This window comes from Elephas maximus, chromosome 5, assembly GCF_024166365.1.
Source record: "Elephas maximus indicus isolate mEleMax1 chromosome 5, mEleMax1 primary haplotype, whole genome shotgun sequence".
Classification (NCBI taxonomy): Eukaryota; Metazoa; Chordata; class Mammalia; order Proboscidea; family Elephantidae; genus Elephas; species Elephas maximus.
Genome location: NC_064823.1, coordinates 156,214,972 through 156,231,022, shown reverse-complemented (window position 1 = coordinate 156,231,022; position 16,051 = coordinate 156,214,972). Strand labels below are relative to the sequence as shown.

At 54.2% G+C, this 16,051-nt stretch overlaps 1 protein-coding gene across 1 annotated transcript in view; it reads right to left on the bottom strand.

Moving 5' to 3' along the window:
• WDR1 (WD repeat domain 1) overlaps nucleotides 1-16,051 on the bottom strand; it is a 53,402-nt gene that overhangs the window by 22,563 nt on the left and 14,788 nt on the right. The window contains exons 3-5 of the mRNA XM_049886505.1: nucleotides 14,913-15,003; nucleotides 10,219-10,366; nucleotides 8,291-8,471 (exon numbers count right to left, since the gene is read on the bottom strand). Coding sequence (XP_049742462.1) covers nucleotides 8,291-8,471; nucleotides 10,219-10,366; nucleotides 14,913-15,003 — 420 coding nt within the window. The remainder of the gene's footprint in view (nucleotides 1-8,290; nucleotides 8,472-10,218; nucleotides 10,367-14,912; nucleotides 15,004-16,051) is intronic.

The following is a 16,051-nucleotide window of genomic DNA, read 5'->3' as shown; positions in this document are numbered from 1 at the left end:
CACCCGACTGTTCTTCCTGCCTCCTTTCAGTGACCACCATCTTGGGACCAGGACCTCGTCATCTAACTAGAGGAGTCTGCTTTCTTTGGGCTCATCACCACTACCCATGATGGTAAGGAGCCCTGGTGGTGCAATGGTTAAATGCTCGGCTGCTAACCAAAAGGTCAGAGGTTTGAACCCACAAGCTGCTCTGCAGGAGAAAAGACCTGGCAAACTGCTCCCATAGATTATAGCCTAGGAAGCCATCATATAGGGTCTCTATGAGTCAGAACAGACTGAATGGCACACAAAACCACCCATGAAGGATGGCAGTGACAAGAACGGGGACATTAAGTGTTGGGTCACTGTCTCAGTCTTAACTTGGACTTTAGGTTTGTGACTGTAGGGAAGGGCCACCTTTCTGAACTTCAGGTCCCCATTACAAAGCACCTGGTAACAGCTTTGCTGTGTCTCGCCCTCCCAGCTTAGTGATGAAGTGTGAGACCTGGGGGCACACAGGGAACCCAGAGGAGGGGCCAGGGTCACACGGAAGCCACCAGAGGTGGCCGCTGTACCCCCGGAGTAGTGATGACGAGCACTCTTTAAGCTCGGCTGCGCGTCTGCTGTTTTAGTTTCTTTTGTACATTTTATGCTATTTCTGAGGCTTTTCTGCTTTTAAGGATATGTGTTCTGTGTTTTCTAGCGTTTCTATGGATTTGGAGCTGGAGGAATGCAGATTCCCAAGTAAGCTCAATCGGCCAAATTGTTAACTCTCCCAATTGGTCCCTCTGGGGGTCTCCGCACTGCTGCCGTCTCCACCACAGTCACATACCAACGCTCCCCCGTAGAAGGCCTTGGAGGGCCTCCAGGCCAGGGTTTCACAAGAGAAAGCCAAGCCCAGAGGGTCGTGTAACTTGAACTGCACCAGCTCCAGTTTCCCATCAGGCTCTTGGGGCCCGGGGTAGCTGGTTGGGCAAGCCCAGGCGTGCCCTGGCAGGGAGCAACCCCAGGGATTAGACCCTTAACATCGCACAACAACTACTACCTGCTGTACCAGCTTTGAGGAGGCAGCCACACAGCAAGGGCCCAAGTCCGCTGTCCAGGGCAGCCAACAGGAGGGCCCGCCACCGCCCCCTCAGCTGCATAGGACCCTGGGGTTCAAAGTTGGGGGTACAACGACCTCAGATACAAAGCCTTTCCAGACTTCTCCTAACCCTCACAAAACCACACATGGCAGGGCTGGGCTCGCACAGCTTCCCACTTCTAGGCAAGGAAAACAGGTTCAGGGAGGCAAACAACCCGTCTTAAACATCAACCACTGTGATTTAACAAACGTCCGCTTCTAGACTGCTGGCCAAACCACTGCCTTCTCTCGCCTCCCCAATTGGCTTTTTTCAAGCACACAGGCCTCATGCTTGCCCTGACCTTGTCCTGTCGTCTCATCCCACCACCACCCCCCACCCCCGCTGCTCTCCCACTTCCTGGACTGCAAGTCAACACCTCCTCAGGTCCCTCTGACTGAGCAAGTGCCAGCCTTTCTAAGAGCAAATCACCAATGGAGCAGAGCTCGGGAAGAACTGACGCCTTTCAACTATGGTGCTGGCAAAGAATGCTGAATGTATCATGGGCTGCCAGACGAGCAAACAAATCTGTCTTGGAGGAAGTACAACCAGAATGCTTCTTAGAAGCGAGGGTGGCGAGACTTTGGACATGTTATCGGAAAGGACCTGGTAAGGCAGGGGGTCAGCGAAAAAGATACCCTCAAATGAGATGAATTGACACAGTGACTGCAACAATGGGCTTAAGTGTAACGATGACTGTGGGGATGGCCCAGGACAGGGCATTGTTTTGTTCTGCTGTACACAGGGTCGCTATGAGTCAGAACTGACTTGAGGGCACCTAACAACAACATTGAGGGGGCGCTGATTTTTCTTTGCTGTGCCTAAGGAATATGCTATGATTAAAGCCACCTTTCAATTCCAATTCTTAACAAACTCCAATTTCACTGGTCCCCTGCGATCAGAACACAAGCTGACCCCCTACCCACGCCCAGATCACAGAAGTGGGGACACACTGCCGAAAAGCCGAACGAGGCATGGGCACCGCGACAGTGAGCCTGTCTGCAGGCACCTTGTGTTGGTTCCGTTGGCCCTCATGCCTGCAGTCTAGCTGCTCACAGCAGCTGGACCCATCCGCTATGACGTCAGCCCTCTGCCTGACCACCCTGGCCCGTCTCTCTCGACCTCGGCGCTCTCTCTCTCCAGCACAGCACTCAGCAGTCCCCACCGCTGAGTGTTTCACTTGCTGGCTGGCTTGTCACCGTCTCCCCACCAGGATGTGCTGCTGGCAGGGGCCCTGTCTAGTCCCCTCCCACCCCTGGAACGACGCCAGCTCATGGTGGGGCCTGATGAGCAGATACCCAAGGGCCCCGGGGCTGTGTGGACTCCAGTGTCCAGCTTCAGAACCTCATCGTGGGAGGTGCGTGAACTCGCCATCCTTGTCAGTTTTTCCTGCAACTCCAGCCAAGAGTGGAAATGAGCAGGAGACTGATGTCTGCTCCAGAAATAGCCGCTAACCAGACATTGAACAGCCCATTAACCAGAGAAAGTGGCTAAAAATAGCCCTTCCTCAGGGAGGCGGGACCCACACAGGAAGGGGTAAGTGTGGGAAACTGGCCAGCTCCTGGGCTGGGACTCGGCCCCTCTGACCCGCCCCACCCTGCCCCAGCCACTGCAGGGTCTGCTGGGGAAGCCTCTGGGCTCCTCCAGTGCCCTGTGGGTGTGGAACGCCTGATGACCGCACGCCCTCCACACTGCAATGACCTGTGTCCACCTGTCTCTTTCACCTGGCTACAAGCTTGCTCAGGAGTTCCTGGCTGGTGCAAATGCTTAAGTGCTCAGCACTAACAGAGAGATTGGCAGTTTGGACTTACCCAGAGGCGCCTCAGAAGGCCTGGTGATCTGCTTCTGAAAGCTCACAGCTGTTCAAACCTTATGGAGCAGAGTTCTACTCTGACACACATGGGGTCGCCATCAGTCAGTCGCCTCGATGGCCCCTGGTTTTGGTCTGTTTTTGAGCTCCTGACTGATCATCTGTGCTCACTGCTCCCCCTCCCTGAGCCTCACGGCGTCGCGACGGTCAGCCTCCAATGATGGGTTTACACCATGAACTGAAACGTGGGCGCCTTCCTTCAGCCCACCACACCTCAAAATTTGGCCATACCTTCCCTGTGAAGTGCTAGGGGAGCACTACTCCTTCACCCTGCCTCCTGCTTCGTAAGAAGCAGAGGGGACCCTCCCCCTCAACAGATCTGCCCAGCTGTTATCTTCCTCAGGGGAATGTCACATTGTCAAAAAGGACACACAGGGGGATGTGGTGGTGGGGGGCTGAGGGAGGGCCAGATGGTTGGACCCAAACGCTTGTTCTTATCCTCCCTGGGCCACCTGCTGTCCACGTGGCCTTAGCCGTGTCACTCACCCTGCTCTGGCTGGGGCTTGCTCATGAGCAAACTGGTGAGGAGACGAGGGGGGAAGAAGATGAGACTGCTCCTTGGTTCTCCCAGCAGGACCCCCAGCTCACAAGGTGCTCTGAGAAACTAGGGCCAGCCAGGACAAGGGGGGGGGAGGAAAGACAGCCAAGGACAAGCAGGGGCACTCTGTGCCCAGCCCAGCGCCAGGTACAAAGCAGGCGTCTAGGAACCACTCAGAGAGCTGGAACTTCTGTTTTCTGCCTCGTCATGAGTAAGGAAACAGAAAGAAAAAGAAGAAACAAGCAGAAACCCTGCACATTTAGAGCTCAAGCTGCATTCAATTATCTAGGAAGGCAACACTTCCAATAATAACCAAGCCTGAGATAAGTGCCTCGGTTCATCTACGACTGTTAAGAAAGACGTGGGAAACTCCACGTCTGGAGACAGCTGTGATGTGTAAGACTACACACAGGATGGCACGCAAAAAGCCTGCCCCCGAGCAGAGCTCCACATAGTCCAAAACAGGCTGAGGAGACCATGAGTCATCACTGACGCAGCTGTGCGCCTCCTGGTCCCCAGCATGGAGCCAGACTGGGCAGTAGGTGTCCAGGTTCAGGGAGGCCCCGGGTGGTGAAACCGTGAACGCAGTCGGCTGCTAACCAAAAGGTTGGAGGTTCGAGTCCACCCAGAGGCACCTCAAAAGAAAAGCCTGGTGATCTACTTCTGAAAAATCAGCCACTGAAAATGCAGGGGAGCAGAGTTCTACCCTGACACTCGTGAGACGGAAACGACGACACGTTTTGGCTTCAGCACGTCTCAAAATTCGAAGCAAAAGTTACTCATTTTCGAGGACGCAATGCAAACCCTCCCTCTTCTGGTCTTCCCACCCGCCTCCTGTTCTGCTGGCCCTTTTCTGCTCAGGAAGAGAAGTTCAGAAGCAAACACCCCCTCTCCAACAGCGGCTCTCATCCCCTCCACTAGTGCCTCCAGTTCCCAGACCATGCAGGCCTCTGACCTGAGGAGGGAGCAGCCAGCGAGGGCGGGGGGGTGGCCGCCAGCTCCAGGCCAGAGCTGCCCACGGGCTGCCGGCCCTCAGAGGGAGGTTCGAGCCGCCAGGCCTCCACAGCCTGCAGTGGTCACAGGCTGGAATGAAGAGACTGGGGGAGAAAAGACCACGCCATTTGGACTTCACAGGAAGAGGGATTTGATGTCTTCTAAAAAAGCCCCCCACACATTTAGTTTTTACAACCTCTTACAACAGAGGCTCAAGGAGTTACCCAAAACCCCTGCATCTCCAGGCTTTTTACTACGTAACGTCTGGAAGCCTGTGGGACACTCCATGTGCAGGGTGCGTGGAAATGCCCTTTTATATTACATTTATTATGCCTTTTGCTCCCATTTCCCCTTCAGTCTGCAGTTATCCCTCTAACCTGGAAGAGAAGATCGCTCTGGGGAAGAAGGAGGCTTTCCTGCCCTGCCCCTGATCACCAGGCCTTAAACATGGTCAGGAGGAAGGTGGTGGGAGCTGGACCTGGGACAGGACAGGCACCCCCCACCTGTCATTAGATGTTGTCAAGTCAATTCAGACTCATCGTGACCCATGTGACAGAGTAGAATTGTTTCAGTTTCCCAGGCTGTAATCTTTATGGAAAGGGGCCCTGGTGGTGCTATGCTTAAGTACTCAGCTGCTAAGTGAAAGGTCGGAGGTTCTAATGCACCAGCCACTCCACGGGAGAAAGACCTGGCGATCTACTTCCATAAAGATTGGTTGTTGTGCGCTATTGAGTCATTTCTGTCTTAGAGCAGCTCTACAGGACACAGTAGAGCTGCCCCACAGTGTTTCCTAGGCTGTAATTTTTGTGGAGCAGAAACCCTATGGGGCAGTTCTATTCTGTCCTATAGAGGCTGCTATGAGATGGAAACGACTCAACAGCACACAACAATAATCTTTATGGAAGCAGACCACCAGGTCTTTCTCCTGTGGAGCCATTTGCTAGGTTCGAACCACCAATCTTTTGGTCAGCAGCCAAGTGCTTAACAGCTGAGTCACCAGGGCTTTAGTACCTGCCTAGCCTTCCACAGTCATAGCTTCAACCCCTGGGCTATAAGGCCTAAAGGCAGATCCACAGGGAAGAGTCTGGGTTTGATCCCAAGACTAGTCAGCACCTAACAAGGTGGCCAGGCCAGCAGAGCCTGCAAGAATCTTTTCCAGCACACACGTGTGGGAAGGATGCTCCTGCTAACAGGTGGGACTTCCGTGGCATTCCACACTGTCCTTTCCACTACCTGGGGGCAGCCGTGCAGGACCATCCCCAACCCACTCTCCAGCGCGGGCCTGGAGGCACGGCTGGCCCAGAGGCCGCAGAGCCAGTGGGCTGCCGCTCAGGAGCTGGTTGAGGTCCATGGCCCTCCCAAAGCTACCCTCGGTCCTCAGAGGGCACTCTTGGGTGATGGGCTCTCCAGGATGTCTTCAGGAGAAGATGTGGTGTCCACCTGGAGACAAGATGCCAGTCAGACAAGCGTTTCTAAGAGAAACCGCCAGGCCAGGGCCGAGGGCTCTGTACTCAGGTTAGAAAAGAGAAAGCATGCTCTAGAAGTCCCAGAACGAGCCCTCAGGAGGACAGCAGTGGTGAGGGGCACGGCCTGAACTAGAATCCTGGCCCCACCATAGAGAATGAACACTCAAGAGGATGGCAGTGGTGAGGGGAACAGGCAGGACTGGAACCCTGGCCCCACCACATGGAATGAACACTCAGGACAGCAGTGGTGAGAGGTGTGGCCTGGACTGGAACTCTGGCCCCACCACATGGAATGAACACTCAGGACAGCAGTGGTGAGAGGTGTGGCCTGGACTGGAACCCTGGCCCCACCACATGGAATGAACACTCAGGACAGCAGTGGTGAGAGGTGTGGCCTGGACTGGAACCCTGGCCCCACCACATGGAATGAACACTCAGGACAGCAGTGGTGAGGGGCACGGCCTGGACTGGAACCCTGGCCCCACCACCTAAGTGCAGTTCAGTGGCCACCCCATGCCTTGTCTAACCCCCATCTGTAACGTGGACACACCCCTCCTGGGGCAGGTAGAAGGCCCCTCTAGGCATAGCCTCCCCCACAAACAGCCCAGACTAAGGCCAGATGAAACCAGAGAGAATGTGTGCAGACGCAGAGGGAGTAGCTTTGCCTCAGACAAGCAACAAGCAAGGACGGCTTCTTGTTGCCGCAGAAGCCTCTTATCTCTGTCCTTCCTCTCCCGGGTTCAGACCAGGAGACGGAGTTCTGTGACTCAGCAACACTCACCTATGCTCCACAGTACTGCTAGCCCCACTTAAGCAATGACCTTGAACCATAGCTTTCATTCAACAAAGCCCCCAAAACAGCAAGATTTCTACTACCTACTAATTAAGCGGCAGCCACAGGAGACAGCAGCTAAGGACCGCAGGCTGCCTGGGGGGGGCCTCTCAAGCTGTACACACTCCCCAGGCATGAGAGCCTGCCTTGTGCTGCCTACGCAGCCCTCCAGGCCTGCTCGGGGGCTCTGGGGACACAGGGAATCTTTGGAGGGCCCTACTGTGCTCTGAGCCAAGACCTGTCTCTGGAAGTCTGCCACTTCGCACAGTCCTGCCCTCCTGGACAGGCTAAGGGAGACTGCCTGCTATTCCTGACTCATGGCATGGAGTCATGAAAACGAGCTCTCGCAGGACACCAGCTAACTCAATCCCCTATGACGCACAGACACTAAAACCCAAACCGCTGACATCCCTGAAGACCAGTCCCAAGACCTTGGTCCAATCCCCAGTCTTCACCACCACCTAGGACACGATCAGCCCGTAACTGTCACTTCCTAGTTAACAGTGGTCACTGTGATTATCTTCTTGTCTGTCACCAGCACTGGTGCCGGCTGCCTTTCCCACGGTGATTTCAGAAGGACACCAAGTTCTCATCACTTCATGAGTCATCAGGCGAGCGAGGACAAGTGAAGAACCACAGGCTGCACTGAGATCTGGCTGCAAGTACCCAGCCCCCACTCACTGACTCCCTGTCCTGCACTCCAGCTGGACAATATGGGCTTCAAGCCCCTGCCAGGGAAGAGGAGAGCCATGCCCGGTCTGGGCCTGCTGGGCAGCTGCGCACGGTTCACCCGGCTGATGTGAAAATCCTCTGTGCCAGGCTCCTCACACGCAGAAGAGGAAAGTAAGGCTTAGAAAGGTGCAGCCACTAGTCATGGGGCAGGTGCACAGCTGGGATCCCAAAGCCCAGTTGCTCACACTTCAGGCCTGAGATGCTCCGTGAGGGCAGAGGGAGAACTGTCTCTTTCAGTTGTACATCCTTCCGCAGGCGCTCTTTACCCTGATCCTCTCTCCCTCTGTGGGAGGCAAACCTCGATGTTCCCGAAGGCTCATTTCTTCCCCTACTTCGGCAGCTTAGCAGAGACCAGGGAGCAAGCTGACCACAGCCCCTGGAACCCCCAGGCTCCCCTTTCTACAAGGCCACCTCCAGACCAGGGAGCGGGCCTGGGTACATAGGCTCACAGATGCTCCCTAAGCCCCACCCTAGAAACTGATACATCACTCCGGGGTGCCCTCCATGCCGGAACCTCTGCCATGGTAAGTGCCATCCACAACCAGTGGAAGTCATGGGATCAGACAGGCTCAGGGCACTGGTGCACCCTCCCGCGCCCTGCCTGATATTTCCCAATAGCCCTGCTCTGTGCCCACACATCTTGGCATTCACAGCGCGTGCCTGCTTGCCACCAGCATCTAAGCCAGTCTAAACCTGCCAGCTTTACATAAGAAGCACAGAGTCCACCCAAAACCACCTTAAGGGGAGACGTCGACTTACCCCAATGGTGAACTTGAACTTGAACGGTGGCCCCTCGAAGAAGGCAGCGCAATTATCGTCGCTGCCCGTGGCCAGCCGATATGGCCTGGTCTGTTTGATGTCCACACTGTTGATGACTTTGTTGTGTCCTGTGATCTCGCCCACAGAAGAGCCACTGTCCCACAGGAAAACGGCGCCAAACCTTCACCAACAAGAAGGGTCAAAGGGAAGAAAGTCAAGGCCGTGGACGGCGGATGTGAAATGTGAGAGCTGAGGACCCCAGGCACGGGATGGGGAGTGGATGTCGGCAGTGCAGCCCTGGCCCACATCCGGTGCTTGAAACAGAATGACCTGGAAGAGCAAACACTGAGAGTACTGGGATTTGGGCTTTACGTGCTATTTGTCAAAAAAAACCCAAGACAAAGAGCAACCCCAGGGCCTCTGGGTCATGACGGGACTCGTGTCTGGCCCAGCGCCCCACCCATGGAGGTGTCTTAGGAAGCACCTGCTAGGGAGCATCTTTACAGCTTCATTGCTTTTGTAACACGTTTTGGGGGGACCAGAAAGGAGATAATGCCTTGCTCTCGGCTGGCATTCAATGAAAATGTGTCATTTCAGTTACTATTTGGTACCGAACGAAAAATGAATTGTGAAAACCAACAGAAGGATTTGAAAAATCATGGAAGAATTAATGCCAAAAAGAACACTAATTTAAGTTTCCAGGTAGGGGGAGGGGGCAGTGGTAGTTCAGTGGCAAAATTCTCGTCTTTCATGTGGATGACCTGGGTTCCAGTCTCAGCCAGTGCACCTCAGGTGCAGCCACCACCCGTCTGTCAGTAGAGGCTTGTGTGCTGCTACGATGCTGAACAGGTTTCAGTGTAGCTTCCAGACTAAGACTAGGAAGAAGGACCTGGTGATGTACTTCTGAAAATCAGCCAATGAAAACCCTGTGGACGACAACGGTCTGCTTCCATTGCTCATGGGGTTGCCATGAGTCAGGAGCTGACTCAACAGGAGCTAACAACAACAACAACAACTGGTAAAGGAAGTAAAGACATGCTTGCCTGCTAAGTTCAAGGGCTTGCAGGCAGTGGTGGTGTGTGGCAGAACTAACTGAACTTGAACAAGAAAACCTGGGTTCCAGTACTGACCCTCCAAGTCACCGGACACATGGGGGCAACAGCCTCTGATTGCCACCTACCAATGCCCACTGGCCCCTCTTTCCTAGTAAGGGAACCTTAGGGAACATGTCCAGCCTGGGAAAAACAGCCAGCCTCCCTTGCAGCTGGGTGTGGCCATGTGGGAGTCGCTGGGAGGGACCCCCCATAACAGTTCTTAAAAGGTGTGTCTCTTTTGCCTGCTCCCTTTCCTCCCTCCTGCTATCTGGACGTGGACGTGACAGCTGGAGTTCTAGAAGGTGAAGGGCCAAGGACCCAGAGAACAAAGAGACAGTGCCAGGCCCTGGTGGCTAGTCCCAAGGTGTTCACCTGGTGCCGCGTTATGTGGAGTTGCCTGTTACGTGTAGCCGAGTAGAACCGCTTCACAGGGTTTTCTTGGCTATAATCTTTACAGAGCAGATCACCAGGTCTTTATTCCAGGAACTAGCTGGGTGGGCTCGAACCACCCACCTTTAGGTTAGCAGCCTATCACAAACCGCTTGTGCCACCCAGGCTCCTTGACTGAAGCCAAGCCTGAAGGAGCCCCCCAGCTAGTCCCACGTGGGAAGGAGGCTGGTGTAGCCAGCACCTGTCAGGAGCTCAGCACACACCACAGACGTCCCGCCCGCCACGCTCAGAGCAGCTGAGGGGGAGACGTAGGGCTGAGGGCAGAGCAGCGGAGCAATTCCACTTCCTGCCCGTGGGCACGCTGAAGGAGGCAGTGTGCACCCCTGCCCCCGGGCACCCCGGGAAGAGAGCACACCAAGGGAGGGGCTGAGGCCAGCAACTCACTTCTCCCTGCCTTCGCCGACCACGGCGATCCTCTTGCTGTCTTCGGTCCACGCAATGTCTTTGATCTTCCCAGCGAAAGGCTGGTACTCGTACTTCAGGAGGTGCTCCTTCTGCGTGGTGTCCCAGATCCTCAGCTTCCCAGACACATCTGTGGACACACCAGGGGGCGGGGACACACATCAGCATCTGGCAGGGCCCCAGGGTCACAACACAGCCACGTGGCTGGGCCCCGGGGGCACAGGCTTCCTGGAGTGTGGCCAGGCTGTAGCTGGGTGGAGAGAATGTGTGTTAGGTAAATCAGAGCCTGTGGCTGCTGTGAAGACTGCACTTGGGGTCTTGACAGGTCAACAGAAACCATGTGGAGGACAGATGCTGCTGAGGGGGCACAAAGCACAGGGACAGTCCTTTAGCCTCAGAGCATGATGGTAAAACCCCAAAGCAGCACCAAGCAGCTCAGTTTTGTTCAGTATTTCTTTCCTCCTATGGGGATCTAAGGAGTCCCTGGGTGGTGCCAACGGTTAAATGTCTGACTACTAACCAAATGCCTGACCTACTCAGAAGCACCTAGGAAGGAAGGCCTGGCAATCTGCTTCCAAAAGGTCACAGCCTTGAAAACCCAATGAAGCAGTTCTACTCTGCGCACATGGGGCTGCTCTGAGTCGCAACTGCCCCAATGGCAAATGGTTTGGTGTTTGGTTTGGGGATCTAAGGGCGTGTGGGCCTCGGGCAACACCCCTTGCCACCACTCGGTACCTAAAGCTCTCATCTGTGAAATGGTGGCAGCACTGGCCATGCCCGCCTCTCCTGTACAGCCGCTCTGAGAACCAAGAGAAACGGACCTGCAGACGTGTGGGTGGTACTGGGACTTGGTATGGGGCTAGCACCTGGGGTCTATCGACCCAGCACCCTCGTGGCTGTCCGCCAGCTGACCTTCTGGCAAGTCAGCAGCCCGCTCATTACGGCTGGGAAGGCTCCTACAACTTGTAGTAACTGAAGCCTGTGTAGGAGTCTGCAGTGAGACAGACAAGGTGGGTGTTGGAAGGAAGGAGCACTACTGCAACGGGTCTGGAATAGAAGTCACGCCCCTCCCTTCCCTGCCATGGTCCTGTCACCAAGCACAACACCGGCACACCCCTGCCTAAATTAGCACGGTGTCGGCAGGAAAAACGGGAGCACTACACACTTAATTCTCATGGCTTACAACTGCAGCCCAGTCGGGTCTAAGGCAAGTCTCCCAGGCACTCAGACTTTTCCAGAGGGTTCCCTGTGGCTGATCTCCGGGAACGTTTTGCTTTCTTGTTTCAAGTCACACCAGCTGGGGGCTGCGCCAGAGGCAGGGCAGGAGGCTGTTATGAGCCAAGAACCCCAGGCATCAGGTTCAAATCCTGCTCTGCCATCCCTGGGCTTTGCTGTCTCAAACGAGCTACTCAACCCCCTGGGTGCTGCTTGCCTATGAGAGGGGAGGAACTGCTCTAGTCTCCCAGGGTTGTCATGGAGGTAAAACAAGGTGGTGATACGCCAAAGTCCTAGGCCACCCTCAGTACACAGCCACTGCTGATCAGTGGTTAACTAAGGCTCTGCAGGAGGCCCACAGAGACCCCTCACTTATGAGCAAACACAGAGCAGGTGTGCCAGGTCAGAGGCCTCAGGGGACACACCGGGAGGTCCTGGAACTCTCAGCCCAGCCACGGAGCAGATGGGGGGAGGGGCGGAGATGCTGACCCTGTGTGAGCAGCACTAACTGAGGATGTCTCAGAGACACCTGCTCCTCTCTGGGCACAATGCCCGAGATGAGCTCCAACCATCACCTGGAGTTAGTTAAATCCCTTCTCTGAGCAAATAGGCAAACGGACAGGAAGTCAGCAACAAGGGACAATTCAGAAAGGAATATCAGCGACATAGCATGGAGCCACCGGGCATAGGGCAGCAAGCAGAGGCTGACAGAAAGTGAGCACTGTATGTAGGAAGGGCACAGACACACACACACACACTCACACACCTTCCAACTCACAGTCACCCTCACACACCTTCCAACACACACACACTCACCCTCACACACCTTCCAACACACACCCTCACACACCTTCCAACTCACACCCTCACACACCTTCCAACACACACACACTCACCCTCACACACCTTCCAACACACACACACTCACCCTCACACACCTTCCAACTCAGTCACCCTCACACACCTTCCAACACACTCACCCTCACACACCTTCCAACTCACACACACACACCCTCACACACCTTCCAGCTCACACATACTCCACACCTTCCAACTCACACACGCTCATACACTCTCACTCTCCAACACCAGCTCACACTCACACACACCTTCAAAGTCTCACACACTCTTGAACACACACTCCCATACTCTCAAACAAGCTCACGCTCTCAAATACACACACCTTCAAACTCACTTGTATACTCAAGCACACTCTTACATACACACACCCCTTCCAACTCACACACACACACACAGAGTGATGTGGTCTGTTGCATGCAGGCCAGTCCAGGAAGCCACAAGGAGTCACGGCACCCCTACACTCAGTGGGACCTGAATCACGCGATGCCTGCCCCCGCCACCCCTCCGGCCCACCAGGTAACCCATCGGCAAGCACAGCACTCCCTCCTCCCTCCTAACGCTACACACCATGCTATTTTTAGCCCAATGCCCCAATCTCTGCAGCAAATGTTTCATTGGAGCCTGTAACAATCAATTCGCTCCACTCAAAGGAACAGCATGCTATAAGGCTAAATGTCATCTCCATCTCCACTTGAATACAAGGACTGGCAGACAGCCCCAATCGCACCCAGCTCCTGCACCAAGTCAGGGCCCTCTGAAAAGGGGAAACGTCAGGCTGATAATTTATGTGGCCTGTCCTTTGCAACAGTCTCTGTGACAGCCTTCACTGATTCTGCATTAGCATCTCAAGGCCATCGATTTCCGTCTTGTTGAACGCCCATCTGGGGACCTGGGAGAGGGCAGGCCGGGCTCAGCCCTGGTTACTCAGCAGCCAGCAGGATTGCGGCTCAGGGCTGGCAAGGCAGGGACACCATGCCAAGCAGGGTGGGGGCCCTTGGCAATGACATTCTTCCCCCCGAGAAGACATTTCTCGGAGCACCTGGCTCTGTGTTAAACAATTTAAAAGGGCACTCGGGCCAAACCTTGGGGCTTTAATTGAAGAGGCACTTTGTTGGGAAGCTGAACAACAACAACAACAACAAAAAAATCACAGGGCTAAAATAAATCATGGGATGTGACTACAGCAAGTTTTACAGATGTAGTTGGAGTAGGTCTGAACACAAAAACCATGAGTGCCTACTACATGCCAGGCTTGGCCGCTCCTCCGCCTACAATAATGCTGTCCAGTCCATCGTTAACCGCTAGCTGCTGTCCTGGCTGAGTTACTAGCAGTAACAGAGCCCCTGCTCTCTAAAGCACATCCTGGTTTGGGTGACATAATGTGGCCAGCCTGACAGTAAGTATGTACAAGTGCCATGAGCTGCACAAGGCATCTCACACACATGGCCTCATGGGATCCTTCCCTACACGGTAGGTACTAGCAACCCCAGTTTACAGAGAGAAGATTAAGGCCCAAGAAGGTATGTTATTCCATTAAGGCCATGTAGCTAGAAAGGGGTGAGCCCGGGTTGTTTCCAGTCTCCCACATACACACACACGCCAGGTAACATGTCCCTTCACCACCTATAGGGGAGCTAAGGGCATGCGGGCCTTGGGCAATGCCCTCTGCCATAGGGAGGGAGTGCAGTGCAGACAAAACGGCTGCAGTTCCCACCTTAGACCAATGTGTATGAATCCTGGCTCTCCCCCTACTGGCTGGTTAGGTCTTTCAGCAATTCTTTACTATCTGTTGCTCTCCCTCATTAACTGGCTCTCCCTGGTGGTGCTGGAGATAGCCTGGGCACCAGCAAGGCAGCCAATTAATACCTGTTGAGTGAAGAATGGATGAGCAGATAGATGGATGGATGGACAGATGGAAGGGAGATGCAGGGTAAGGCCCTCTAACTTCTATGCCTCCCTTTCTCATCCGTAAAAGGTAAGATACCATCTACCCAAAGGGGGCTAGGGACTGAAGTGGCTAGGCAGCCAACAAATGTAAAGCTCTTTACGCCTTCCTCCTCTTGCCCAGCCTCCTATGGCACTGCACAAAAAGCCCTGGCGGGGGAGAGCAAAGGTCTATTCCACAAAAAAGACGCAAGCTTTGAGGCCGGCATTGTGTTAGGTACTGGGAAAGGAGCAGTGAACAAAGCTGACTCAAAACAAAGCTACAATTCACACACACACACGCGCACACACAGCCCAGCGTGGACTCAATACATCCTGCTATATATAGCCGCCCACAAAGGCCTCTGGGCAGCTCAGCAAAACCAGAGCATTTCTGCTGACCTCACACCAGAACTAGCTGGAACACTGCAAACTAGAAAGTATGCAGAGCAACTCCACATAAGGCTGGTTCCAGAGCGGGGCTTTCTGGTGAATTAGCCCTTCCCCAACTTGTCAGCCCCCAGTACAGTTAACTCCATCAGTTCCCTCGCCGTTCAGCTAACCTCCCGGCCTCCACCCTCTTCCACCCACCGCTCTCCAAGCCAGAGTCCAGCTTGGACTGGGCCTTGGGCTCTGGCCCAGCCACACCACCACGAGCCGTGCACTCAGGCAGGTACCTCCGGAGGCAACGTAGAATCCGCTGGGCGCGTACTTGGCCACCACCACCTGATGGGCGTGCTCCGTGTAGATGTCAGCGACAGCTGGGTTCTGCAGGGACGAGACCCCAGAACAAATATAAGTAACCTAAAAGTAACCACGCTGCTTTCATCTCTCCAGATAAGCAGATTGAAAAAAAGACATGTACACACATACACATATACTTCAGTCAAAAATGTCATAAAGGAAATCCTAGAAGTATGCTTACTTGCCTCCACGCCTACCTGGAGGTGACAGAATTTCAGGTCATTTTAACTTTTTCCTTTAGTCTATGATTACAGAATTCGAAGTAATTTTCTTTTCTGCTTTTTGGTACTTTCTGTAGCACAGAACAAATGCGTATTTGCGAAACACAGAAAACCGAGGCTTCATTAAAGAAGCTATGATCCTAATTGTCCCCGATGTGTAGGAACCTGGCAGTTGAAGCTGCATTCACCAGTCAGCCTTTTTCCAACTCTCCCAAGGCTGACTCTCCCCATATCCCAGGCTGCGCGTCAACCTATCAGACTTCGTGGGTGTGTAGATCAGAGCCTGTCTTTGTGAGAACACTTGGCTTGGGAAGAAATGGTCCACTCGCTCTTGTTAGCACACGTCAGTTTGGTTGGACTTCGTGGCAAGACTAAGGCCAATGTTTGGTGAATCGTCACAACCTAGCGATAAGGTTTTAACATACAATTTACTAAAAGCAGATCACCACCCCCCTTCTCCCCTCGATACACACACACCAGAAGGCATCAGCAAAACCAAGACCCACATACAGAGAGAGCTCTTCAACGTGGCCACACGGTCCAGCCTTATTTCAGGAGGGAATAGACAGCCATGTAATCCCCTCTACCTGCTGTCAGCTTCCTACTACCCAAGTGCTCTTTTTAAGAGGAGTTTCCCAGACTCGAGGCTGAGAACCCCCCAGACCACTGTGAGCCCACCCAGCTTTCCAGAAACAGCAGCTGCAGGCGCATCTAACCTGACCCCCAACGACTCCCAGCCCAAACCCCTCTGCTTCAGTCCCATGGCTGGTCTCTTCCGTCTCCCTTCTACCTTACACCCCTGACAAAACGACAGAGGCTTGTGCTGTTCTCAGACTCCTGACCACAGGCCC